Below are 24,890 nucleotides of genomic sequence, written 5' to 3' on the forward strand. Positions count from 1 at the left end.
GCTGCCCCTCCCTTCAGAGCATGTCCATGTCGTGCGTGTTTCCAAGCCTCCTTCCTCCTTATGGCTAAAGTGCTGGGCTGCTTTTTAGTATCTCTGGCAGGAAAGCATTCTTCATCTTGCCGTTTCCCCATCCTGAGTTTGTGGAAAAGAGTAAATGGTCACGAAGACCAAGGACAGAAAAGAAGGTGCTTCCATACATTCAGAGTTTTTATTCTGAAAGTTTTCAAGCTCAGAGAAGTACAAGAAGGTACTGCGAGCCCCTTCGCCGGGCACCCCCACCCGGGTTCCTGTGGGTTCCACAGGTGCCCCTGCCTCATGATTTCAGACGCTCCCACCCAAAGCTGAGCTGCCCCGCCCGCCCGGCCAGGGTCTACCCATGATCGTCAGTGGGAAGTGCCTCCCTTCTCTCCTTGTCCTCATGGCCGTGGTGCCCCGGAAGGACCGAGGCCAGTCACTCGTGACGTGGGCCTGCCCGGCCCAGCTGCTGCTGAGACGAGAGCCTGTGCGGCGAGTCCCGGACGGGAGGCTGTGAGTGGTGCAGCCCCTGGCGGCCCTGTCTGTGTTTGCGGGGCGGCGCCTGGCGCCTGCTCCAAAGGCACCGACAGGCCTCTTCACAGAGGGAAGTCACTCAGCAGCGTCCAACTCTGTGTGACCCATGGACTGTAGCCTACCAGGCTCCTCCGTCCCTGGAATTTTCCAGGCGAGAGTACTGGAGCGGGGTGCCGTGTTTCACAAGCTGTGTCTTTATTTGTTTGCTGCGCTGGGGCTTTCTCCAGCTGTGGTGAGCGGGGCTCCTGTTCACTGCTGTGCCCGGGCTCGGGAGTGGGGGTCCGTGGGCTTAGTTGCTTGGTGGCATATGGGATCTTCCCAGACCGGGGATGGAACCCATGGCCCCTGCATTGGCAGGCGGGTTCTCATCCGCTGCACCACCAGGGAAGCCCGCAAGGAGACGTTTTGACCTCTGTAATTTAGTATTTGTGGAGAGATACTTAAGACTGTGAATCTCCCTCATGGTTGCCAGAAGGCTGCTTTTTAAATTCCACTGTTCAGGCTCCTGGAGAGGTTTTCTCATCTGTTTTACTTGGTTGCTGTGGACACAGGGGTTTGTCTCCTGATCTTACTGTTACACGAGTTGTAATTCAGGTTGTAATCTGATATTTGATCTTTAGTCATTATTTCTTTTGATCTTTAAATTGCCCCCCATCCGGGCGTCCCTTCAGGTGACCTCTGTGCCCTTTGACCTCTCCCTGTCCTTTGTCCTTTCTGAGCACTTACTTACTTTCTCACGCAGTAACGTGGTCAAGGTTCTTGTGTTCCTTGCCTGCCCCACCCTGGAAGAGCAGAGTCCCAGTCTCCAAGGGGGAGGAGAGTGCTTAGAAGCCGGGGTCCAGGCCCTGGCGCTCACTCTGGACAGTCAGGAGTTCAGCCCCGGCTCCGGGTCCCCTCCGGCACCCCCGGATCACTCCATCCTCCTTGCTTTCCTTCGCTGAGAAACTCGGCTCTGCTCCTGCCCTGCCCAGCCACCCCCACGCCCCTCCCAAGCACTGTCCTCACTGGGGTGGCTACAAAATGTTCACTGTTAACACTGACAGAAAAAAAGTTTGTATCAAAGCTTTATCAGAGCAATAAAGTGTTCTTCCTAAAACAGATTCGTGTGTTTAGTATTGACATTTTAATTGAGTCATTCCGAATGTAACAACTATATAATGAGTTCTAAATATAATTTGCTTCTGAATATAAAGCTGTGCTTTTTGGCAAGGATGTAACTCTGTTTCATGGGAAAGTATGTGTGTGCGTCTGGATTACACGTGTGTCGATACTCAGCATCCATCTCTTGGATTTTAGAGCAGCACCAGGATCAACACTTTCAACTGGTCCAGGCTCCGAAAGCTCAGCTTCAAGAGGAAAAGGTTTCTCATCAAGCTCCACCCGGAGGTCCATGTGAGTGTCATCATGAGAACTCTTGAAGCTAAGGGAAGTTCCCTCTGCTCAGTTGTTAATGACTTGTATATCAATTCAGCATAACACACACGAGAACGTAAGGACAGGATTGCTGGCTGGGGCTGGACTCTGGGGAGACCTGCCCAGGGCGGCCTGCCCGCAGGGTGGGCCGGCAGCCAGAGGTGGCTGAGCGGCCTGAGAGCGTCCGCGGCTGACGGGCTCCCGGGCCGCTGAGAACCGTAGCGTCACTGCAGCTGCTCCTCCTTTGGGTGCCAAGGCTGAGGTACAGAGTGTTTAGCTGTGGTCCGGAGCCCCGCAGCAAATCAGTCCAGCGTGAACGGAGGGTGTTTCCAGCGTTCTCCTGTGTCTGTCTCCGAAACTGACCCTTCGATAGTTCTAAATGAGGAAGCCTTGACTTTCAGAAAATGAATGTTCCTTTCTTTTGTCCATAAGTTAATAACTAAATTTTTCCATAAGTTAATAATTAAATATAAATTTACTGAAATTAGTAAAAAGGGACAAACGTAAATGTCTATACAGTCTGATGGGAGGAAAAATCCAATACTTGAGACAATTCTAAGATGTTCATGGTGTTACGTGCCCACAGTGCCAGGAAGCTGGGAGACGGCTCAGCCAGCCGCTGTGGCAGGGGGCCTGGGGGCTGCAGCTCAGCCCCAGCCCGGAGCCGAGAGCCTGGGCCAGTCTGGGAGGGGCTGCCCCTAAGCTTCTCAGAGGCACTGGATTAGCAGGGGCTTTGTCAGACCAGGGTCACTGCGACCTGCAAGTGTGTTTATTTTGTGCAGAAAGTGTGGACAGATAGCTTAACTGTTTGTTATTCAAATATTTCTTCTAAGAATGAAAGAGAAGTATAAAGAATGCCAAGAACATGTACAAATGCAAGTAAAAGGCTAGGTTTTTTCTTCTATAAGTTAAAAAAAATGTCTTTGGCAGTTATTCCACAGAGACAGGGAAATAAGAGAATTAGTGCAAAATTCTGAACTGTGTCTATTTCTACACCTGGCGAGGTTATGTTTTATATCGATTCCTAAACACTTAGATTTTTAGGATTAAATATAGGAGTTAAAGTATTGATATTGTACTCTTTTGTAAGGTAATTTGGTAATAAACATTACAATGTCCAAAAATGTGCATTGTTTTTGAGTTCAGTATAACATTTCTAGGAATTTATCCTAAGGAATAACAATGAGAGATAAGGCAGTAGTTTCTTCATGGTGATGTTTGTGAGCCTGAAAACCTTTGTGCCCTGCTCATCCAAAACACCCTCAGAAAACCCACAGGAAAGTGACTGAGTGACGACAGGTAAATGTGTCAGCCAGCACAAAAAGATGCCTTGGTTTCCTCTACCACGGGAAAAGGTTTCAAAGAGAAACTCCAAAATGTTAGCCCTTGTGATTTAGATGACGGAACTTCTCTGACTTTTCTACAAAGAAATATACCACTATATTTTTCTCCTCTCAAATATAAATGGAACCAGAAGTCTACACAACTTTCAGAAAGAAAATCTTCCTAGTTTTTAACTTTGGAGTAGCCTGTCTTCCTAGATTTTCTTCCTGCTCTAGTTACTGGAACCTTTGCCTTTCACTCGTAGGGGCCCTACCAGGACACCCTGGAGTTCGTGTTGGGTAGCAGAGATGAATGTAAGAACTTCTGGAAGATCTGTGTGGAGCATCACACCTTTTTCAGACTCTTTGATCAGCCGAAGCCGAAAGCTAAAGCCGTCCTCTTCAGCAGAGGCTCCTCCTTCAGATACAGGTGGGCGGCCGCATCGCTGTTGGCCTTGTCTTGGCGCTGAGAACGCGAACGTCCAGTCAGGGCGAGGGTGGTTCATGGGCAGAGAACTCCATGCGGGCTGCAGCCACGGAGCCACAGGGGACGCTCAGCACACAGAGTGGTGGGGAGAGGCCTGCGGACGGCTGTCTGCAACGCTGGTCCTGCTGCTAATGCAAAGCGCGCTGTGTCAGCACATGTGTAAACTTAAGACAGAGGCTGGGCAAGTCTTACTTTTCCTTTGCTTCTGTGAAAAATTAGTGCTGTGTACAGCTGTTTATTCTTTCCTGTAAAATGTGAATTTTATTCGCAGTGGAAGAACTCAGAAACAACTTGCTGATTATGTCAAAGACGGTGGGATGAAGAGGGTTCCGTATGAAAGGTAAATTCTCGCATCTTCGTGACAGTGTGGGTGTTTATGTCAGCGTTTTAGGCGCCCTAACGTTTGCTCGAGTAAAAGGCACTTCAGCTGCGTCAGTGTGTGTCTTGACACTTGAGTTCTGTTTCTTCTGTTTCATTTAAAGGTGATGGTTTGCGTTTTACTGTCATTTAAGTTGTTTAGATGCAGATGACACTTTTTGCTTCCAGTCTGCCTCACTCCACTCAGACGTTGTGTTTTTATAGAGGATGGTTTTCATAGTATTAAACTTTGGATCTGAAAATTCATGTTGTTTCTGTGAGTGTGGATCTCTTCCTTAATTTCACCTCTTCTGGACATGTATTTTTGTTTGCATCCTTTTTTCTGTCATCCTGCCATTTCTAGTTAGATGCCTCAGGGCGTGTTACAAACCCTTGGCCACGTTTTCATGTGAGTCCTTCCTCACGGGTGCAGCACATGCTGCTTTAGAAACGGGGTCTGCACCCTAACGCTGTGTGCTCCAGGAGCTCCTCTGATGATGCGATTTTTATAAAAATGCACTGAAGATGAGAAAAAAAAAAAGCAGTGGGGTCAGGCAAGTGGGGCGTGGGGCTCACCGCCTGTCCTCTGTTTCCAGGAGACACAGCAAGACCCGGATGTCTCTCCGTGCCCTCAAAGTGGACTTGCCACGGCAGGTTAGTCCTTCTGCGTAAACGCACCCGATGTAGGCACCGTCCCCTTTTAGGGAATAGCCTGGCGTGGTTGCAACAGGAGTCCTAAAGTTAGTCTCACCATTTACATGGCAGTTCCAGTCCTGGGACCCTGTTTGCAGAAAGGAGTCCCGAGTGAAGAGGGAGCTTTGTGGGTGGACACATGTCACAGTGTTGCTTGTGACCCTAGAGACCCCAGCGACCGCCATCCGTGCTGGTCTGGGTGTGGCCACCTGTCAGGGGACTCAACAGCCACTAAGAATCTCGTTTCAGAAGCGTGGAGCCCGAGAGGGACACGTTCAGGAAGCATTAGCAGTGACACTGGCAGTTTGCACAGTGACCCGTGGAGAACCTTCTTCCTGATTTAAAAAGACAACTGGGTGCTCAAGGGACGAACCCTCACAGCAGCAAATGTTATCTCCCAGTGACCGGGCCCCAGGCAGTTTTTATCTTCTTGTGCTTCTCATCTGACTTGGTTTTCTGCAGTGGACACAGTGCTTTTTGTTGTCAGGAAAACAGCTGAGAAATACAACTTTTATTAAAGTGTGAAGTGATGATAATGCCAGCTTGTGGAGGGGTGGAGGGGCGGCGATTTGCTCAGTGAAGCTGTGTTCGCTCAGTGGACATTTTGCTATTACGTTAAAGGTAAAAAGCAAGAAGCAAATGTGTGCACCTGAGTGTTTGGCATGACCACAGCTACTAAGTCAGGCGCACACAGGCCCCCACACACGTGCCACAGGTGACATGTGGCCGTGGTGCTGGACGCGAGGCTGGCGTCGCCGGCTCCGTGTCCCGGTCTGCCTCGCGGTTGTCTCCCCCGCCTTCACGCTTGCCTGTTGACTGCCACGTGCAAGCCTGTCTTTACATAGGCTCTTGCTCTTTTCATGTAATATTATTTCATAATTCTCTGTGTGCATCTGTGTAGTTTCATATTTATAATTTTTTATCGCTGCACAGCATTCATTTTTGTTGCAAGTTTATCATTTATACTCTAATAGTATTTACAGAGCTCCAGTTGGAGCTCATATATTAACACTTCTGTGTCCCCAATTTTTTTTTAACTGGGTTTTGAAATAAAAACATTGTTTGACTCTTCTGGGTATGTTTTCTATTTAGGAATCCCTTGTTAAATCTTTGAAATTAAAAGAACTCACCTTTGGATGCACCCACGCATCTCATCCCCTAGCAGCCCCAGCGGGTCAGGGGCACCTTGTTAGCTGTGAGGGACGGCTCAGCCCATCTGCAGCCACCCAGCCCCAGGGGACGCCAGTGTCCAGAGACGTCCCAGGGAACTTCAGGGTGACCAGGTGCCAAGGAGACTCGGGACTTAGTGACAGAAGTGGCGTGGTACCAAGCACATAGAGAATAGTGGCGTCACAGGGGCCGTAAGCAGGCACTCCTGAGCCAACCTCAGACCGCATCTGCGTTCACAGAGCTTCGGTTCTGTTACTCATAGAGGTAGGGGCCTCGAGAGGAGTGCATGGTGGGCTCGTCTGAGCCCAGCCAGCCACGCACCTCTCCAGCATGACCTGCCGTCTCACGCACTCCTTCTTTCTTCTCATTCTGCCCCAGAGCCTCTCGTTCTCCGAGGGTGTGAGGACTCCTGTGACGCCGTCGCCCACAGCCGCCTCCTTCTGCTCAGCCCCCGCGTCCCCTCCAGCTCCCCTGGGCCTGCGTGATTCCCAGGTTGGCGGCGGCAGCTCCGAGACGGGGCCCCCCGCGCCCGGCGCCTGGCGGCCGGCTGCAGAGAGGAGCTCCGTGGTCGCGGCCCAGCCCCCCCAGCCGCCTGCGCTCCAGCCTCACCAAGGTGTCGGCTTCAGTTGGGGCATGAGGAGCTGTGGCCCCCGCAGTCCTGAGGGGCTGAGCTGCCCCGCCTCAGGCCCAGATTCAGGGGGCGTGGGCAGGGGGCACCCGGCTGTGGGGTGCAGTGACCGCGGTGAGGGACCCCTGACCGGGGGCTCCTCCTCCAGGGGGGTGCACCTGTGCAGCCCACTGGGCCGCGGGGGGGTCCCGGTTTTCACATTGACAAGCGCCCAGCTGCAGGTGTCCGAGGAGTTCATAGATGACGACCCTGCAGACATCTCCTTCTTTGCCGGGGGCTCAGAGGCTTTCTCCTTCCCCTACGGCAGCCTGGGCCCAGGCTCCAGCCCGTCCAGCCCTGAGGGGTCTTCCCCGGAGGTGGCCCCCGGGGACAGGGGGCACGGCTTTGAGTTTGAGGAGGGCAGCCTCGGCGACGCGCACCCCTCGGACACCTCGGAGCTGCTGGAGGTGAAGGCGCAGGCCAGCCTGATGCAGCGCCTGCTGAGCCCGTCCGACACCAGCTCACTCCGGAACAACCAGTCCGAGGCCAGCTCGCTGAGCAACGCGCCCCTGCCCAGCAGCCTGTCCGCACACACACCCGGCTCTGCGCCCCCGTCTGGGGCCAGCTCCATGGCCAACTTCCCCGCCTGCTCTGTGCGCTCCGAGGCCAGCTCGGCCTTCCAGTTCTCGGACATCGTAGACCAGTTAGAGCAGCTGAGCTACCCACCCACGACGGCCGAGGACTCGAGCAGCTCAGACACGGACTCGTGGGGCTCCGAGGCTGCGGTCCCCCTAGACGTGAGCCTGTTCTTCAGTAGCCCCTTTGTGCAGGCCAGGGCAGACAGAGTCATTTTCGATTTGCAGAATAACATGAAGAATCTGATTCCCGGAGAGCGAATTGACGAGAACGTGCCCTGAGCGCTGCCGGGGCGACCCCCACCCGCCCGGGAGGCGAGGGCTCAGGTAGTAGGCTTTGGTGTAGGAAGCGATTTTGTGGTCACGGCTGGGTATTCTTCATCCCCCCGATTCTCTGACTGTTGCATTTTAAACGTCGAAAAATTAAAAGGTGCGCTTGTTACAGTGTTGAAGGCTGTGCAGCAGAGTTAGGAAGGACGCGTGTCCCCAGCCAGCCCTCGGGGCCACTCCGTCTTTGCAGCTTTATTCTCCAGCGTGCGCGCTCATTCGGCTCAATCGTGCCTTTCAAGTGGTGCTGGTTTGGATTCGCGTTGGCCTTTAGTGGTACACGTGCCTTATACCTGTTGCTGCTTTTTAAGTTGAGACGCTGCCCAGGACTAATTAGGTTGTGGTTTTGTCTGATCTGACTGCGCAAGACCCTGAGGGAGCCCCCCAAGACCCAGGTCCTGGGGCGGGGGTGCTGCAGCCTTAGGGCCCAGGGTGCCTGGAGCTCGAGGAGTCACCTTCGTGACTCTGACCCCGGGGCCGCTGTGCCTGGGGGAGGCGGTGTGTTAGCCTGCGATGGAGACGGGGCGTGTCCTCTCTGCCTGCCTGGGGCGGGGCACTCAGTGTTCGGTTCGGGGAAGGCAGAACCAGGCACAGCAGCCAGGGCTGACGGGGACCTGCTCCCTGTGGAGACCCGGCACCCGCGGCCTCGCTGAGCCGTGGGGGCTCCACCTTTGTGCGAACGCTGGCTCCTGCCTCGGGCCAGGCGCGTGCTGGACGCAGCTGCTCCGGCTCCGACAGAGCCCACCCCCGATATGTGGTCTTGAGTTCCAGCCGGGCGTGTGCGGACAGGTGAGGGGGCCGCGCCCCACGCCCCGAGGATGTGGCTGGCCACGGGGAGAGACCATGGCGTTGTTTGTCACTGGGTCCGTGGCAGAGTTTTATGCTCCTTTCCGGCTGCACCTGGTGGAGCAGCCATGTTTACAGGTCAGTTTTCTTCTGAAAGCCGAGTTCCCGCGTGGGCAGGGGCCTGTTGGCGGTGCCAGGAGGAGCTGCCCAGGTGTCTCTGCAGGTGTGGGCACCTTCCGGCGCTGGTGGCACCGGCAGCCTCCGCTGACGTGTCGGTGCTTCGCCTGCACACTCCTGCCGGGAGCGCGGCCCCGACTCTGCTTCCGGGGACGCTCCCTTCCATCAGCTCTCACGCTGGCCAGGCCGGCTGCACAGAGGCGGGTGCCGTGCACCCACGTGCCTTCTCGTGTCACGGGAATCCCCGCAGCCCTTCTCCCAGGTAACCTGTGTTTCTAAGACTGTGGTTGGTAATGATCGAGCTGTGGGCAGTAAAAGCTGTGCGGACAGCCTGCTGTGAAAGCCCTTGGCTCTCCCCGCGGTTGTCTCGGCCAAGTCATGGCGGTTTCCAGCGCAGACACGTCTCCTGACGCCGTGAGGGTGGCTGAGCGCCCGGCGGGCTACACTTGATCCTCCGGGCACTCGGGCCACGACCCCGCGGCACGACGCGGACACCAGGTCTGTGTCTGCAGGGCCCGCCCTGTTCACAGAGTCACCAAACCCACCTTAGAACGGGGAGGGACATGGCCAAGTCCCGGTGGTGCCCGACGCGGGCATTCTCACGTCTATTCTCAAGGCTATGGAGGGGCGCGGGGGCCGTGCCAGCCTCGTCCCGGGCCAGAGCTCCTGCCTGCCAGCTGCATCCCCTGGTGCCGCCTTTTGCATGAATGTGTCATGTCCCCAGTAGTGAGGAGGAAAGGGCTGGCGTTTCCCTGTGAATCTGAACTTGCTTATTCTTTAAAGACATGTTGACATTGCCTGGCTTGTGGTTCTTAAAAGTTTGTTTCCCATTGAAATTGTCATTTATGCATTTGCAGATATGTACTGACTCAGAAATCTTTTGTTTACTCAATAAAATAAGGGCGCGTTTGCTACAGATCTTAGTGCCTTTTTAGCTTCCTCTCCTCTGCTCACCTGTGGTTTGATTTACCTGCACTGAAGGTCGTCTCGTGTGCCGACCCCACCCCTGAAGCAGCCCGTGTCGCCTCCAGTCCCACCGATGTCTGTCCATCTGTGACTGCAGGCAGCCAGCCCCACGGTGCCCTTGGACTGTCTCACTGTGGCCGTGGGGGGTGATTCCCTACAGGAGGCCGGCGGGGGAGCCTCTCGCCTTCCTGAGCAGCCCCGCTCGGGCCTGTGTGGCCCCTGTGATCGGCACATAAGGGCAGTGCAGGGAGCCGGCGGGCTGCTGCTCGGGGCCCGCACGAGCCTCCATGCTGGGGAGGAAACACATGGTCCTCGGGCACAGAAGACGTGCTATTGGCATCTTCTGAAAACGAGGCCGTTATTGCCTCCCCGCAGTCAGCTAGACGCCCCCCCACAATATGATCCTTGGACCAGAGTGAGGCAGCTGCTCAGATTCTGGGCCCCCGTTGGGCGCCAAGAGCTCTCTGCGCCTCCAGGAGCTGTCCCCCTCTCCAGCCTCCGGCATCACAGGCAGCGGATCCCGGGGGCCGGCTGAGGAGAGTGCCCAGTAAGGTGGGCCTTGGGGAGGGGCGCCTCTCTCTGGGGTCTGGGGGCACCTGGCACCCAGTGTGGTGGGCTTGGGGGGGCACTGGGCAGCTCTGGACCGGCCCCTGTGGGCCCACACTCCCCGGGAGCCTGAGGCGGGCAGTCTTGGCCTTCAGAGGAAAGGACAGTGGATCATGGGGGCGTGGGTCCCTCCCGTGACTCCGGCCCCATCCCTGACTGGTGCCTCTGTGCTGGCGCCCCCAGGGGTGAGCCTGGTCAGTCCCCAGGGCAAGCGGTCAGGAGCGTAAAAGCCGTGTGGCCTTGCTCTCCAGGAGCGTCCACTCAGGCCGCATCTCCCTCTCCAGGAGCATCCACTCAGGCCGCACCTCCCTCTCCAGGAGCATCCACTCAGGCCGCACCTCCCTCCCCATGAATGTCCCTGCAGATCGCCTACTGTATGGGAGTGCTTTCTTTCGGGGACCTTGCCTCCAGCGCTCCAGTGGTCCGGAGGATCATTAAGTCACAGCTTCTCAAGCTTCAGACAGAAGGTGTCATTTATTAGAGCCTGCTCCCTGGGCCAGCTGGAGTGTCCCACAGAGAAGACCCCGGACAGTCAGCCCAGAGTGGGACTGAGCTGTGGGTTGGGGTGCTCGCTTCCCTCAACAAGGAAACAGTCGTGTTTACTTAGAAGGAAACTCCGGGAGACGCCCCGGGCATGCCGTGCATGTAGACATCACCCCTGAGTATCAGGGCCACGGGCAGACTGCGGTGTCAGCCTCGGGAGAAGGACGGACACAGAGCAGGAGGAGGGGGAGCCGGCGCTTGGACCCCTCAGAGCAGCTTTTACTTTATGAGCCGATTTTGAGCGAAAGTGACTCTCAACACCCTGAGCCAGACGTGGAGCCAGGCCTGGCTTCCGCCAGCTCCCAGGGTCGTTTCCCTGGATTGTGGGGAGATCGGCGCTCCCCTTCTCTTCTGGGAGGAGTGGTCACCATTCTGGCCACTGAGGCGCAGCTGCTGCTTGCTCCCTCCACCATCTTAACCTTCAGACTCGACCTTGACTTTTCCACACCGGAGCTGACTCTTGTTCCACTCTTAGGCACCAGGTTTCAAGACAATTTAATTACCGGGTTTTGAAGGAGAGAATTGAAAGCTATGAGGTGAAAGTAGCTGAGCTTCCCGTCTAAATGTGACATTTCTCTTTTGTCACCTGGTCAGACGGTCAGGAGAAGGTTCCAGGAGAGGACGACTGTGCTTCTCAAAACGGCGTTGACACTGTAAGAGGATTCTTAGGGACGACTGGAAATAGAGTCCACAGAGAAAACTCTCTTCCAGAGTGGCTTCCTGCTGACCATTTTAAATGAAAGCTTACATTTTCAGTGGTTTTTTGAAGACACTCAGGCCTTGGCCCTGCAGCTTTGAGAGCAGAGCCTGTCGGGACCTCTGGGTGGGCAGCAGCTGTCCGCCCACTCCAGTCATTTGCTTTTGGACCCTGTCATGACATGCCATTTGTAGACGTGGCCCGTCTGCAGGATCTGGGGGGGGTCCCCGAGACTGCAGGGGGACAGGAGTGCACCCCGTGCCTGAGCAGTTGGTCCTGGAGCAGGACTCCTGTCACTCAGCTGCATGTCCCAGCCTGGCAGTTTTCCAGTACAGGACCTTGCACACAGGAGTTGGCATGTACAGGTGTTTAAGATTCTTTACCATGTCAGTTAGGGCCACACACACTCTGTGGAACCTAAAACTTGACGTTTAGCACCTTAAAAATGCTTGAGCCGCCCGTCTGCCTGTTAGCCTGTATACTAATGCAGGTCGTCTGCGTGGACAGGACTTTCTACGGTCATGTCATCACAGGGTCCAGAGCAGTGTTCACACACCCCAGGCCCTCCTGGAAATAGCTGGCAGAGCCAGAGCCCCACACGGGGATGCCAAGACAGGGACAGTGGCCCGCACACTCCAGAGCCTCGAGTGTGGGTGGTTACACGTTTCCTGCCACGTGCCTGAGAGCAGCTCCCCACAGATGTATTCACCTCATTTCCTGGCATCTGAGTTGACAAAACGGATGTAGGTAGGACCTGCAACGTTTTACTGCAGCTGACAGATTTAATAGAAATAAATGTCCAATGCCAGGTTGTGATGCCTGTTAGTCTGGTCACTAGAGGATGAGCTGGCAGTTTTTGCAGACTAGCAAGTACAGCGTTGCCGGGTAGTTACAGGGCTGGCTCCAGGACCCCGAGAGAGCACGCCCCCTGCAGGAAGGGCCCTCCTGAGGAAAGGCGTGGCGTTCACACACGGCCCACCCGCGCGCCCAGACACTGTAAACCCTCTCTCCATGGAGCACAGCGCCCGCTGCACTAACAGTGCCCTGAGCAGGTGTAAACAGTGTAGACGTCTGCCCGGGCAGCACATTCACAAGTGTGAATTCTTCCCCCGAATAAACTCAGTCCTCACTGATTGAACCCTCAGATGTGGAGCCCACAGATACAAGGGCGGCCATGCCCACAGCGACAATACCAGATGGTGGCTCTAACCACTTGCAGAAGCCAAACGGTTGATTCCAAACGAGCCGCCCGCCCTGAGCTGCCATCGCCCGCCTGTCAGCCCCCCGCCAGGCCCACTCCTGCCCACCCTGGCCCATCTGTAGCAGGCTTCAGTGCCACCACCAGCTCCTCACCTGTCACCTTCTGCTGTTTAAAAATACAGTCTTTGTGCGAGACTTTTGGTAAACGGCACTACAAGCTTCCTGTGGGCGGCCCCTCATGGAGCAGGGCTGCGTGGGGCGGGAGGATGCTGGGCCGCCCCGTGGACATGCTCTCGGGACCAGTGAGCGTGAGCGTTGGCCCTCACTCAGGGAGCGGCAGGCCTGGGGAGAACCAGCATTCCCCTTGTGAGCACGCTTTTTGGTTTTTCTTTTTGATTGAAGAACGGTTGCTTCGCAGTGTTTTGTTGGTCTCTGCCGTATGAGAACGTGAATCAGCCGTCGGTGTTCATGCGTCCCCTCCTTCTCGAGCCTCCGTTTCTATACTCTCTTCTGAATTTTCAGTGGGTCACGGTGTCTCGTCATACGGTTCCAGGCTAAGGAGGGACAGAAGGGACTCTGGAGTGTGATCCTTACAGCTCGTCTGGGGAGTGAGCCTCTCCTCCGGTCGAAGCAGCTGTGTTTGGGCAGAGGTGACCTCGTGGGCTTTGTCGTGGGAGGAGACATGGGGGAAGTCACGTTATTTTAAGGTGGTTTAGCCGATTTTAAACATGTAACAGAAGCAGATTTTAATAAACTTATTCTAACCATTTCTGTTCTTACGTTGTCCGGGTTTTCTGATGTCAGTGAACATTTGTCCGTGTCTGAAATCGGTGTGGTGTGAGAAGCCCAGAGGTCAGCTCTGCCGTCCGGCCTGGGGAGCCTGTCCCCCGAAGTCCTGGGTGGGGTCCCGGCTCCTGCTCCCCAGGGCTCTGAGCTTGTCAATGTGAAACCGGGCGACCTCCACCTCAGGCCGCTGGGAGGAGGGGCGCGCTGCGGGAGCTCTCTGCACCCGCCTCCTGCACACACCTCCTGCACACTGCACTTGTTAGGCAATCCTAGGTTGCTTTCAATCACCAGTTAAATATCTTCTCTGAAACCCCTGCTTTCAGGTAACTCAAATTTGGCATTTAATAGTTACTAATTTCTCATAGTAAAACATTAATAAACCTTTGAGGATTTTTTTAAATAGGTAAGATAATTTTGTATTACAAAATGTTGGAGGAAATAGAACGGGGTCAAAACTTGGCCGCAATCTAGTCAAGAGCAAACGTTACTTGAAGAAGGGAAAAAACTGAGTGTTTCTTCTGCTTTTGTGGTGTATTCTAGAACACCAGGTTAAAGTGCTTATTAATGAACAATTCAGGGTGTAGAAAACTGTACGGTAACTCCGTGTGACGCAGCATTCTGGTGCAGGGTTAGTGAATTGGCCTCAGCACACCTGTCCTCCTCCTCGCGCACCTGCAGTGCCCTCCCCGCTCTGTGGCGGCCGATCTCCCAGGACCCCGAGCCCCGGGCCAGGCCGCCCTGGAGGCTCCCTGGGGAAGCGGGGTCACATTGAGCCATGCCTGCCGCCGCGGCCCCCAGAAGGGCCTGGTGGTGGTGCCGCCCCTTGGGTCCTCTCTTCCTCATCGCCCCCCATCACCCGTTCACTTCCAGGCCTTTCAGCGGAGAGTCCTCTGCCTTCTCCCTCCACCCAGAGGAGCCCACCGGGCCTGAGCCCCTTGGGCCCAGCAGCGCAGGGCCTCAGCCCCCTCCTGGGCCCCGTCCTCAGTGATGCTGCTGGAGCCAGGATGGACAACCGGGAGGAGCCGAGACGCAAGGTGGGCGCCCCCGGGGGGCTTGCTGCTGGGAAGTGAGGGCAGGGGGGGCGGGTGCCCCAGTCTTGAGACCCTCGCCTCACCTCTGGGGGCTACCGCCACAATGGGCCTCCCCGCTGCTGTCACGGGTCTTGGCATCCGTCGGTTCTGCATGTGGGGCTGGATCCCGGAGACCTCAGCCTCGCCGCTCCCTGAACTGCTGGCTTCAGTTTAACGGTGGAGGAGCTGGGAGGGGCCGGGGGGTCAGGGGAGCAGGGACTGGCGGCCGAGGTGGTCCTGGAGGGGCATCCTGGGGCTGGGCACGTGGCGGAAGGTGAGGCCCCCACCTGCAGGTTCAGTGTCGGGCAGGAGCAAGGTTGGCAGGCAGAGAGCTGGGGACCGAGGAGAGATGCCGCTCGCGAGCGAGGCCGTGGCCTAAAGCAGGGGCACCCCAGACTTGGGGCCCCCCAGCTGTTGGCAGGGAGCCCCAGTTTCCCTGATGACTCCCTTGGCAGGGCTGGGGCTGCCTCCATGTTCCTCAGCCCCATGGTGGAGCACAGGGTCTGGGAGCCTTGGCATCCACCGGCCTGGCCTTGGGCTCCGCATCAGCGTCTGGCTGCCCAGCTTGGGGGTAGGGGTGGAGGTGGGGAGCTGCCCAGCCCTCTCCCGCAGCCCAGTACCAGCTTGCTGCCTGAAACCCCTTCCCTACCAGCGTCTCCCACTAACTGTGCGAGAACTGGTGAGGCCCCACGGTACTAGGACAGCCTGGAACGGAGCTAGTGCTCCCTTTCTAACGGGTGCTCCTCTGCCTATTGGCGGGCTCCCCTCAGGCTCTGTGGGAATAAAGCCTGGCCCCTCCCTCTGCCCTGACCTGGGCCCTGACCTTAGGGGTGTAGCTGGCAGAGTAGTCAATGTTTTGCTTTCTCCCCACTGAGTTTCCTAGAAGCTGCCCTTTGATCTGGAAATCCGGGGCTGGCCCTGGTTCCCCAGACTGGCGTCCATGAGCCGCTGCTGACCGCCCTGCTGCTGGCAGCCCCTCGTCAGTAACTGGTGACGCCTGCTGTGTGGCTGTGACCTTGGCAGTGATGCTGCCGTGGTTGTTTCCGGGCACCTCCACCTCCCAGCGGCACTCCCTCCTGGACGGGGCTTTTCCCTCCAGGCTTTCTCGTCCTGACTCGCTGCCCGCAGAGGAGCTGGTCTCAGGCCCCAGGGAGAAGCCCTGGCCCCCAGCCTCCCTTTCCCAGCACACCTCAGACCCCACCACGCTTCATTTCCCCAAGCTGATCGCCTGAAGCCTTGGACTCTCACCCTTCCCACACTCTTTCACCTCCTCCACCTGCCTGGGCCCGGACCTCCAGGATGTGTGGGGGCCCCCCTCACCCTGACTCACCTCCCTTGCACCTCCTGAGCAGCCCCAGCCCCCAGACTCACCCTGGGGCCAGCACACCATCATGTGCTCAGATAGGCCCCCAAAGACCCTGCCTTCCTGCCGGCGACCACTTCTCTTGCCTCGTACCCGCCCCCATCCGTGGCCCCTGAGCTGGCCCTGACCGCCCACCCTCCACCCCACCTGCTCCCCGTCATGTGCACTTTGCTGCCCGGAGGGGTCACATCCTCAGTAGCTAGAGTTGCTTCCTACCTGTTTCCTCCTGAGAGGCTGTCCGCTCAAGGGCAGGAACCTCTGCACTTGGCACGTCGCAGGTACCTGTTGCCACAGCTGACACGGGAGGGTCGGCCCCAAGTCTTCCACCTGGTGGAGGAGCAGAGGGTGAGCGTGCAGAAAGAGTAGGACTGGGCCAGCGCCAGGTGGGAAAGCACGGAGGAGGGGCCATTAAGCAGACCTTGACTTGCTCGGGGTGGGGTGCAGCCCTGCCCTTCCCGCTCCAGAGGGCTCTGTCGCCGTGGACTTGCCCCTGCATGTTTATTTGATCCACTTTACTGTAATGTTTGCTTTATTGTGGCAGTCTGGAACCCAACCCACAGTTTCTCTGAGGTGTGCCTATATTTGTGTGTCAACCAGCTGCAGTCCTGGGAGTGATATCGGAATAATAATTTCATCACAAAATGAGTAATTAGTTTAAGTGTTTGCTGCTGTTTAAGCAGCAATTATTTTCTCAAAAAGAATAACATAATATGAGAAAAACATCTGAGGGAGATAAAACTGGGCTTATATTTTTACTCAGAAGTGACTCAGGAATTACATGTGAAGATCACACAACAGTGTTAACTTCAGCAGAAGACATGCCATGTTAGGACGTCGGTGACATGCCCGGCAGACATACACTCACACTGTCTGCGCTTTTTGCAGTGCGTGCCTGCGGACGAGGCATATTTCATAGCAAAGGAGATTCTCGCCACAGAACGAACATACCTGAAGGATTTAGAAGTTATTACCGTGGTATGAAACCTAAATCCTTTGTTTTGATTTTCTGACTACTTCTTAAATCTAGGTCAGAGACAGAATCCCTCCTGATAAACTGCTCTTGGCCGTCATGAAATCTGTGTATGGATGTCTATGTTTGTGAAGTGTGTGAGGTGTGAAAGTTACTCAGTTGTGTCCAACTCTTTGTGACCCCATGGACTATACAGTCCACGGAATTCTCCAGACCAAAATACTGGAGTGGGTAGCTGTTCCCTTCTCCAAGGGATCTTCCCAACCCAGGGATCGAACCCAGGTCTCCCACATTGCAAGTGGATTCTTTACCAGCTGAGCCATATATGTTCTGTTAAATATATTTGGCTTAAAACATGTCTAATCAGATCAGTACTGGGTCCAATTTTTGTAAACCTGGCAACATATTCCTTTGAAGCTTTTCATCCACAATTGTTTTCCTATATTGTGAAAACTGGGTGATCAGCCTAGAGGTTGGCTGTGGCACTGATCTGAGCTGTCCTTGTGGAGGCTCTGTGGTCAGTGCTGCATTTCCTAAGGTGTGAGGTTCCTGGGTCACCCTGAGCTCTTCCGGCAGTGGTTCCGGAGCGCGGTGGTCAAGGCGGACGCCATGCCTGCAGACCTGATGACCTTGCTCTTCTCCAACATTGACCCCATCTACGAGTTCCACAGAGGCTTCCTTCGTGAGGTGGAGCAGAGGCTGGCGCTCTGGTAATGCCCTGCACACCCCCCACCCCCCCTCCTCTGGCACCTCCACCATCACTGCTCTCAGGAGCTTTCCAGCTTCGGGAAGTATTTCATAGGAGTCATTATTTCATTGAAACAGATGTTAGTAGAATCATAAGTTGCTTTCATTCATCTTGTTCCAGAAGAGAGAATTTTGTTGTTCAGTCACTCAGTCGTGTCCAGCTCTTTGCAACCCATGGACTGTAGCACACCAGGCTACCCTGCCCTTCACCGTCACCCAGAGTTTGCTCAAACTCATAGTCCATCAGGTTGGTGATGCTATCCAACCATCTATTCATATGTCACCCCCTTCTCCTCATGCCCTTAATCTTTCCCAGCATTAGGATCTCTTCCAATGAGTCAGCTATTCGCATCAGGTGGCCAAAGTATTGGAGCTTCAGCTTCAGCATCAGTCTTTCCAGTGAATATTCAGGGTTGATTTCCTTCAGGATTGAATGGTTTGATCTTCTTGCTGTCCAAAGAAGCAAGCACCATGTTTTGGTGCATAGTATGGTGCTGTCCATCTCCAGCACCATAGTTTGACATCATTAATTCTTTGGTGTTCAACCTTTATGGTCCAACTCTTACACCTATACATGACTACTGGAAAAATCATAGCTTTGACTATACAGACTCCCACACCCATACATGACTACTGGAAAAACCATAGCTTTGACTGTGTGGACCAAAATGATGTCCTTTTCATCATAGGAGACTGGAATGCAAAAGTAGGATGTCAAGAGATACCTGGAGTAACAGGCAAGTTTGGCCTTGGAGTACAAAATGCAGCAGGGCAAAGACTAACAGAGTTTTGCTCAGAGAACACACTGATCATAGCAAACACCCTCTTCCAACAAGAGACGACGCTACACATGGACATCACCAGATGGCCAATACCGAAATCAGATTGATTATATTCTTTGCAGTTAAATATGGAGAAGCTCTATACAGTGAGCAAAAACAAGACCAGGAGCTGACTGGGACTCAGATCTGAACTCCTTATTGCAAAATTCAGACTTAAATTGAAGAAAGGAGGGAAAACCACTCGACCATTCAGATATGACCTAAATCAAATCCTTTATAATTATACAATGGAAGTGACAAATAGATTCAAGGGATTAGATCTGATAGACAGAGTGCCTAAAGAACTATGGACAAAGGATCATAACATTGTACAGGAGGCAGTGATCAAGACTGTCCCCAAGAAAAGAAATGCAAAAAGGCAAAAAGGGTTGTCTGAGGAGGCCTTATAAATAGCCGAGAAAAGAAGAGAAGTGAAAGGCAAAGGAGAAAAGGAAAGATATATCCATCTGAATGTAGTGTTCCAAAGAATAGCAAGGAGAGATAAGAAAGCCTTCCTCAGTGATCAATGCAAAGAAATAGAGGAAAACAATAGAATGGGAAAGACTAGAGATCTCCTCAAGAAAATTAGTGATACCAAGGGGACATTTCATGCAAAGATGGGCACAATAAAGGACAGAAATGGTATGGACCTAACAGAAGCAGAAGATATTAAGAAGAGGTGGCAAGAATGCACAGAAGAAATATACAAAACAGATCTTCATGACCCAGATAACCACGAAGGCATGATCACTCACCTAGAGCCAGACATCCTATAGAGCAAAATCAAAGGGGCCTTGAAGCATCACTACAAACAAAGCTAATGGAGGTGACGGAATTCCACCTGAGCTATTTCAAATCCTAAAAGACGATGCTGTTAAAGTGCTGCACTCAACATGCCACCAATTTGGGAAAACTCAGCAGTGGCCACAGGACTGGAAAAGGTCAGTTTTCATTCCAATCCTAAAGAAAGACATGCCAAAGAATGTTCAAACTACCGCACAATTGCACTCATCTCACATGCTAGCAAAGTAATGTTCAAAATTCTCCAAGCCAGGCTTCAACAATATGTGAACAGAGAACTTCCAGATGTACAAGGCGGATTTAGAAAAAGCAGAGGAACCAGAGATCAAATTGCCAACATATCTACTTCTGCCTCATTGACTATGCTAAAGTCTTTAGCTGTGTGGATCACAACAAACTGTGGAAAATTCTTAAAGAGATGGGAATACCAGAACACCTTGCCTGCCTCCTGAGAAATCTGTATGCAGGTCAAGAAGCAACAGTTAGAACCGGACATGGATCAATGGACTAGTTCCACATTGGGAAAGGAGTACGTCAAGGCTGTGTTGTATATTGTCACCCTACTTATTTAACTTCTATGCAGAGTACATCATGCGAAATGCTGGGCTGGATGAAGCACAAGCTAGAATCAAGATTGCTGGGAGAAATATCAATAACCTCAGATATGCAAATGACACCACTCTAGTGGCAGAAAGTGAAGAGGAACTAAAGAGCATCTTGATGAAAGTGAAAGAGGAAAGTGAAAAAGCTGGCTTAAAACTCAGCATTCAAAAAATGAAGATCATGGCATCCGGTCTGATCACTTCATGGCAAATAGATGGGGAAACAATGGAAACAGTGAGAGACCTTATTTTCTTGGGTTCCAAAATCACTACAGATGGTGATTGCAGCCATGAAATTAAAAGATGCTTGCTCCTTGGAAGAAAAGCTATGACCAACCTAGACAGCATATTAAAAAGCAGAGACATTACTTTGCTGGCAAAGGTTTAACTAGTCAAAGCTATGATTTTTCCAGTAGTCATGTATGGATGTGAGAGTTGGACCATAAAGAAAGTTGAGCACCAAAGAATTGATGCTTTTGAACTGTGGTGTTGGAGAAGACTCTTGAGAGTCCTTTGGACTGCAAGGAGATCCAACAAGTCCATCCTGAAGGAAATGAGTTCTGAATCATTGGAAGGACAGATGCTAAGCTGAAACTCCAATACTTTGGCCACCTGATGCAAAGAACTGACGCATTGGAAAAGACCCTGATGCTGGGAGTGATTGAAGGTGGAAGGAAAAGGGGAAGACAGAGGATGAGTTGATGGATGGCATCACCAACTGGATAGACATGAGTTTGAGCAAACTCTGGGAGTTGGTGATGGACAAGGAGGTCTGGCATGCTTCAGTCCATGGGGTCGCAGAGTCAGACACGACTGAGCAACTGAACTGATACGGACCTTGTTGACAAAGTGATGTCTCAGCTTTTTAATATGCTGTCTAGGTTTATTATAGCTTTTTTTTCAAGGAGAAATCATCTTTTAATTTCATGGTGGCAGTCCACCATCCACAGTGGTTTCAGAGCCCAAGAAAATGGTCTGTCACTTTTTCCATTTTTCCCCCATCTCTTTGCCATGAAGTGATGGGACCAGAAGCCATGATCTTAGTTTTTTGAATGTTGAGTTTTAAACCAGCTTTTTCACTCCTCTCTTTTACCCTCATCAAGAAGCTCTTTAGTTCCTCTTCACTTTCTGCCACTAGGGTGGTGTCATCTGCATATCTGAGGTTATTGATATTTCTCCCAGCAATCTTGATTCTAGCTTGTGCTTCATCCAGCCCAGCATTTCACATGATGTACTCTGCATAGAAGTTAAATAAGCAGGGTGACAATATACAACACAGCGTTGATGTACTCCTTTCCCAATTCTGAACCAGTCTGTAGTTTTAAGTCCAGTTCTAACTGTTGCTTCTTGACCTGCATACAGGAAGCAGGTAAGGTCTCTGGTATTCCCATCTCTTTAAGAATTTTCCGCAGTTGCTGTGATCCACACAGTCAAAGGCTTTAGCACAGTCAGCAAAGCAGTTGTTTTTCTGGAATTCTCTTGCCTTTTCTATGATCCAACTATACTTTTCATAATATACTATATGCTTTGGTGCACTCTCAGTCATGTCTGACTCTTTGCGACCCTGTGGACTGTAGGCCACCAGGCTCCTCTTGCCATGGAATTTTCCAGGCAAGAATACCTGAGTGGGTTGCCATTTCCTTCTCCAGGGCATCTTCCCAACCCACGGATCAAACCCATAGCTCCTGTGTCTCCTGCATTGGCAGGCAGATTCTTTACCACTGCACCTCTTGGGAAGCCCTATGATTCAATGGATGTTGGCAATTTGATTTCTGTTTCCTCTGCCTTTTCTAAATCCTGCTTGTATATCTGGAAGTTCTCGGTTCATGTACTATTGAAGCCTAGCTTGAAGGATTTTGAGCATTACTTTGCTAGCATGTGAAATGGGCACAATTGTGTGGTAGTTTAAACATTTCTTGGCATTCCCCTTCTTAAGGACTGGAATGAAAACTGACCTTTTCCAGTCCTGTGGCCACTTCTGAGTTTTCCAAATTTGCTGGCATATTGAGTGCAGCACTTTCACAGCATCATTTTTTAGGACTTGAAATAGCTCAGCTGGAATTCCATCACCTCCACTAGCTTTGTTTGTAGTGATGCTTCCTAAGGCTCACTTCACCTCACACTCCAGGATGTCTGGGTCTAAGTGAGTGATCATACCATCATGGTTATCTGGGTCATGAAGACATTTTTTTTTTTTTTAATGAATACCTTTTTTGTACAGTTCTTCTGCGTATTCTTGCCACCTCTTCTTAACATCTTCTGCTTCTGTTAGGTCCATACCGTTTTGGTCCTTTATTGTGCCCATCTTTGCGTGAAATGTTCCCTTGGTATTTCTCATTTTCTTGAAGAGATCTCTAGTCTCAGGAGATGATCCTTTTTTGCCTGGTCACTACCATATCAAGGATGGTCAAGATATGACAACAGTCTCTGTCAAGTATGGCCTCCCCCTCAAAGCCTCTGGGTGCTGTTCTGAGCCTGGGACTCGCCATCACAGTAGCAGTGAAAAGAGCATTTCTCACAAGCTGTCCAAGGTTTTGACCTCATTTGTCCCTCTGCTCCAGGGAGGAATCTTCTAGCACCCAGGCCACAGGCAGTCACCAGCGCATCGGGGACATCCTGCTCAGGAACATGCTTCAGTTAAAGGTAGCATGGGCTTGTGTGAGGCTCTGAGCGTAGCAGCTGGTAGTGGGGACACCAGCTTCCTCCTCAGGACAGTGTTCTCCTTAGAACGACAAGAGGCAGGACAGACTTCCCCTCAGGTCAGCTCTGCCCTCAGGTCAGGACACAAGCCCTTCTGAGCCATATTCCTCTCAGTCAGGACACGAGCCCCTCTGAGCCGTGTTCCTCGCAGCGCTATTTCCACCAGGACGGGCTTTCCTCAGGTCAGTGCCCCCTCAGAGCAGAGCTCCCTTCAGGCCAGGTCCTCTCAGAGCTGCCTCCCCCACCCCAATGGCAGTCTCTTCACGACACACGCCCCTCAGGATCGACAGCGCCCGGCAGGGCTGCCTCCTGCCTGGCCAGGGTTCCCTCAGCCCGCGCCCCTCACAGCCGTGGGGCCGGTGCAGCTGCTCCCGCGCGCTCGGGCCCCAAGACTGGGAGCCCGAGGTACCACCTTCACCTGCGGCTGCGCCGCCCGCTATCCCAGCGCTGGGGCTCTGGCTCTCGCGCGACACGCCGTGCGCTCCTCCCGGAGGCTTCCTGCCCAGACCTTGCCCCGCCCCTCAGGTTCCGCCGGGCTCCGCCCCACCCTGAAGCTCCGCCCACCCCTGAGGCCCCGCCCCGCAGGGGCCTAGGTGCCTCTTTTAGGCTTGAGGTGAGCGCGTTTTCCCCGCACGCGCCTCCCGGTTTTCGGTTCTCAGGGTGGACTGTGAGCGCGTCCCGGAGGTGGAGTGAGCTTAGACCCACACGCGCGCGCACCGTTTGGTGGCGCTTACCTGACCCGGCGGCCGCCTGTGCGGTCCGCTGAGACGCGCGTTCAGGGGCAGCCCCCCGGGGGCGCGGCTCCGAGGGGCTGGCCGGGCGGGGCCGGGGCGCGCGCCGCCGCTAAGCCCGTCCCGCCCGCAGGCGCTCACCGGCCACTTCCAGCAGCTGCACGAGGTCCTGACGGAGCTGGAGGCGGCCAGCCGGCGCCTGCGGAGACTGGAGGCGCTGCGCCGCGACTTCGAGCTGCAGAAGGTCTGCTACCTACCGCTCAACGCCTTCCTGCTGAAGCCGCTGCAGCGCCTGCGCCACTACCGCCTGCTGCTGCGCCGCCTGTGCGCCCCGGGGCCCGGGGACCCCGGCCCGCACAGCCAGGACCGCGCCGACCTCCACGGTGAGTGCCGCCTGACGCCCCGGTCGCCGCCGGCGGGGCCCTTCCCGAGCCCGCCGGGGCAGGGGAGGGCCGAGCGGCTGCTTCTAAACCAGAAACTCGGGGAACACGCTCCTGACCGAAGCATCTGACTCCGTGGACTCTGCCGTTTCTCACCTGTTAAAAGGACCAAAGAATAAACCCTGATGCTTGTGACCTACCAATAGGACTGGCAGTTGCAGGGTAAACTTAGAGCAGGAAATCACTGCCTCTCAGGTCATGTCACCACTGCCAGTAGACATGCCCGAGAGAACTGGGCAGCGCGTCCTCCCACGGGTCTCTGAGTCCTGAGGACAGAACAGATGCTCTCTGATGTACAAGGCACAACAAGGACCCTACAGTGCCCTTCCTCTCCTTCCTGAAAGCAAGTGGTGTGTTTTTGCTAAAAAGGAGAGGACACAATTGTCCCAATGGCTCTAAGCATTTTAAGGGAAACGTGAAAGAAGAGCCTGTGTCAAATGAGGGCCCACAACATAAAAGAGCGGTTTCCAAAGACTGTCCTGTCTCTTCACCGAGCCTGGGTGCTGGCCGGGAGCAGTTTGGGTTGCATGAGTCCAGGTTTCAGGACCCACACTTGCTGTCCCTGGCAGTCCTGAGGAGTTTGAGCGCAGTGTTCCTGGAATTAAAACCACCTTTAAAATGTCACAAGCTGGTCGGGGGAGGGTTTTGTCCCCACCCCCAGCCCACCTGCCCCTGCCTGTAATGAGGGACCTCTCCACACAGATGCCCTCCAGGCCATCACGGAGGTGACCTCCACGCTCCAACACAGCCTGGTCCAGCTGGAGAACCTGCAGAGGCTGACAGAGCTGCAGCGGGACTTGGTCGGCATAGAGAGCCTGGTCGCTCCCGGCAGGGTGAGTGGCTTCATTTGAGAGCGTTTTGTGAGCTGGTTATTTCACTGTTTTTGACTGAGACATAATTCAGAGTGTGTGATTCCATAGTTTTTTGTATATTCATGAGGTTGTGCCACATCGCCACTAATTCCAGGACATTTCATTCCTTGAAAGAAACCCCACCCCTGCTCGCAGTCACCCCACCCCTGGTCCGGCAGCTGCTAATCGGCTTTCTGTCTCTGGATTTCCCCACTGCGGCATTTCATACACACGGAGCCTCACTGTGTGTGGCCTGTTGTGTCTCCCTTCTTTCACTCAGCACAGTGTCTTCCAGGTTCATTCGTGTTGGGGGGCGGAGGCTTCATTCCTTCTTGTGACTGAGTAGCAGTGTTCCATCTCTGGAGACGGCGTATTTTGTCTATCTGTCATCTGCTAATAGACACTTCGGTTGTTTCCACTTTTTGGCCACTGTGAATAGTGCTTCTGTGAGCACCATGTACAAGTCCTGGTGT

The 24,890-nt window shown here is 53.8% G+C and overlaps 1 protein-coding gene and 1 long non-coding RNA gene across 12 annotated transcripts in view; one reads left to right on the forward strand and one right to left on the reverse strand.

Moving 5' to 3' along the window:
* FARP2 (FERM, ARH/RhoGEF and pleckstrin domain protein 2) overlaps positions 1-24,890 on the forward strand; it is a 92,933-nt gene that overhangs the window by 58,805 nt on the left and 9,238 nt on the right. For all 9 annotated transcript variants that reach the window (XR_006268222.1, XR_006268223.1, XR_006268224.1 and 6 more), the window contains 11 exons: positions 1,846-1,941; positions 3,551-3,714; positions 4,043-4,111; positions 4,725-4,782; positions 6,370-6,604; positions 14,192-14,355; positions 16,640-16,729; positions 17,301-17,434; positions 22,257-22,338; positions 23,260-23,509; positions 24,269-24,399. Coding sequence is in view for 6 of the 9 variants with exons in the window: in XM_043462220.1 (XP_043318155.1) it covers positions 1,846-1,941; positions 3,551-3,714; positions 4,043-4,111; positions 4,725-4,782; positions 6,370-6,604; positions 14,192-14,355; positions 16,640-16,729; positions 17,301-17,434; positions 22,257-22,338; positions 23,260-23,509; positions 24,269-24,399 (1,473 nt within the window). In the remaining 3 variants the exon portion in view is untranslated. The remainder of the gene's footprint in view (positions 1-1,845; positions 1,942-3,550; positions 3,715-4,042; positions 4,112-4,724; positions 4,783-6,369; positions 6,605-14,191; positions 14,356-16,639; positions 16,730-17,300; positions 17,435-22,256; positions 22,339-23,259; positions 23,510-24,268; positions 24,400-24,890) is intronic.
* On the reverse strand, positions 14,349-23,236 carry LOC122437340. Of its 3 annotated transcripts, none has more exons than XR_006268226.1 (3): positions 23,130-23,236; positions 15,971-16,081; positions 14,349-14,723 (listed from the first exon to the last, which is right to left on the reverse strand). It is a non-coding gene; the product is annotated as an uncharacterized LOC122437340 (long non-coding RNA). The 3 variants fall into 3 exon arrangements; XR_006268225.1 differs by lacking the exon at positions 23,130-23,236 and adding an exon at positions 22,814-22,967; XR_006268227.1 differs by lacking the exon at positions 23,130-23,236 and adding an exon at positions 21,904-22,513.

The sequence above is a fragment of the Cervus canadensis genome, chromosome 2, assembly GCF_019320065.1.
Source record: "Cervus canadensis isolate Bull #8, Minnesota chromosome 2, ASM1932006v1, whole genome shotgun sequence".
Classification (NCBI taxonomy): Eukaryota; Metazoa; Chordata; class Mammalia; order Artiodactyla; family Cervidae; genus Cervus; species Cervus canadensis.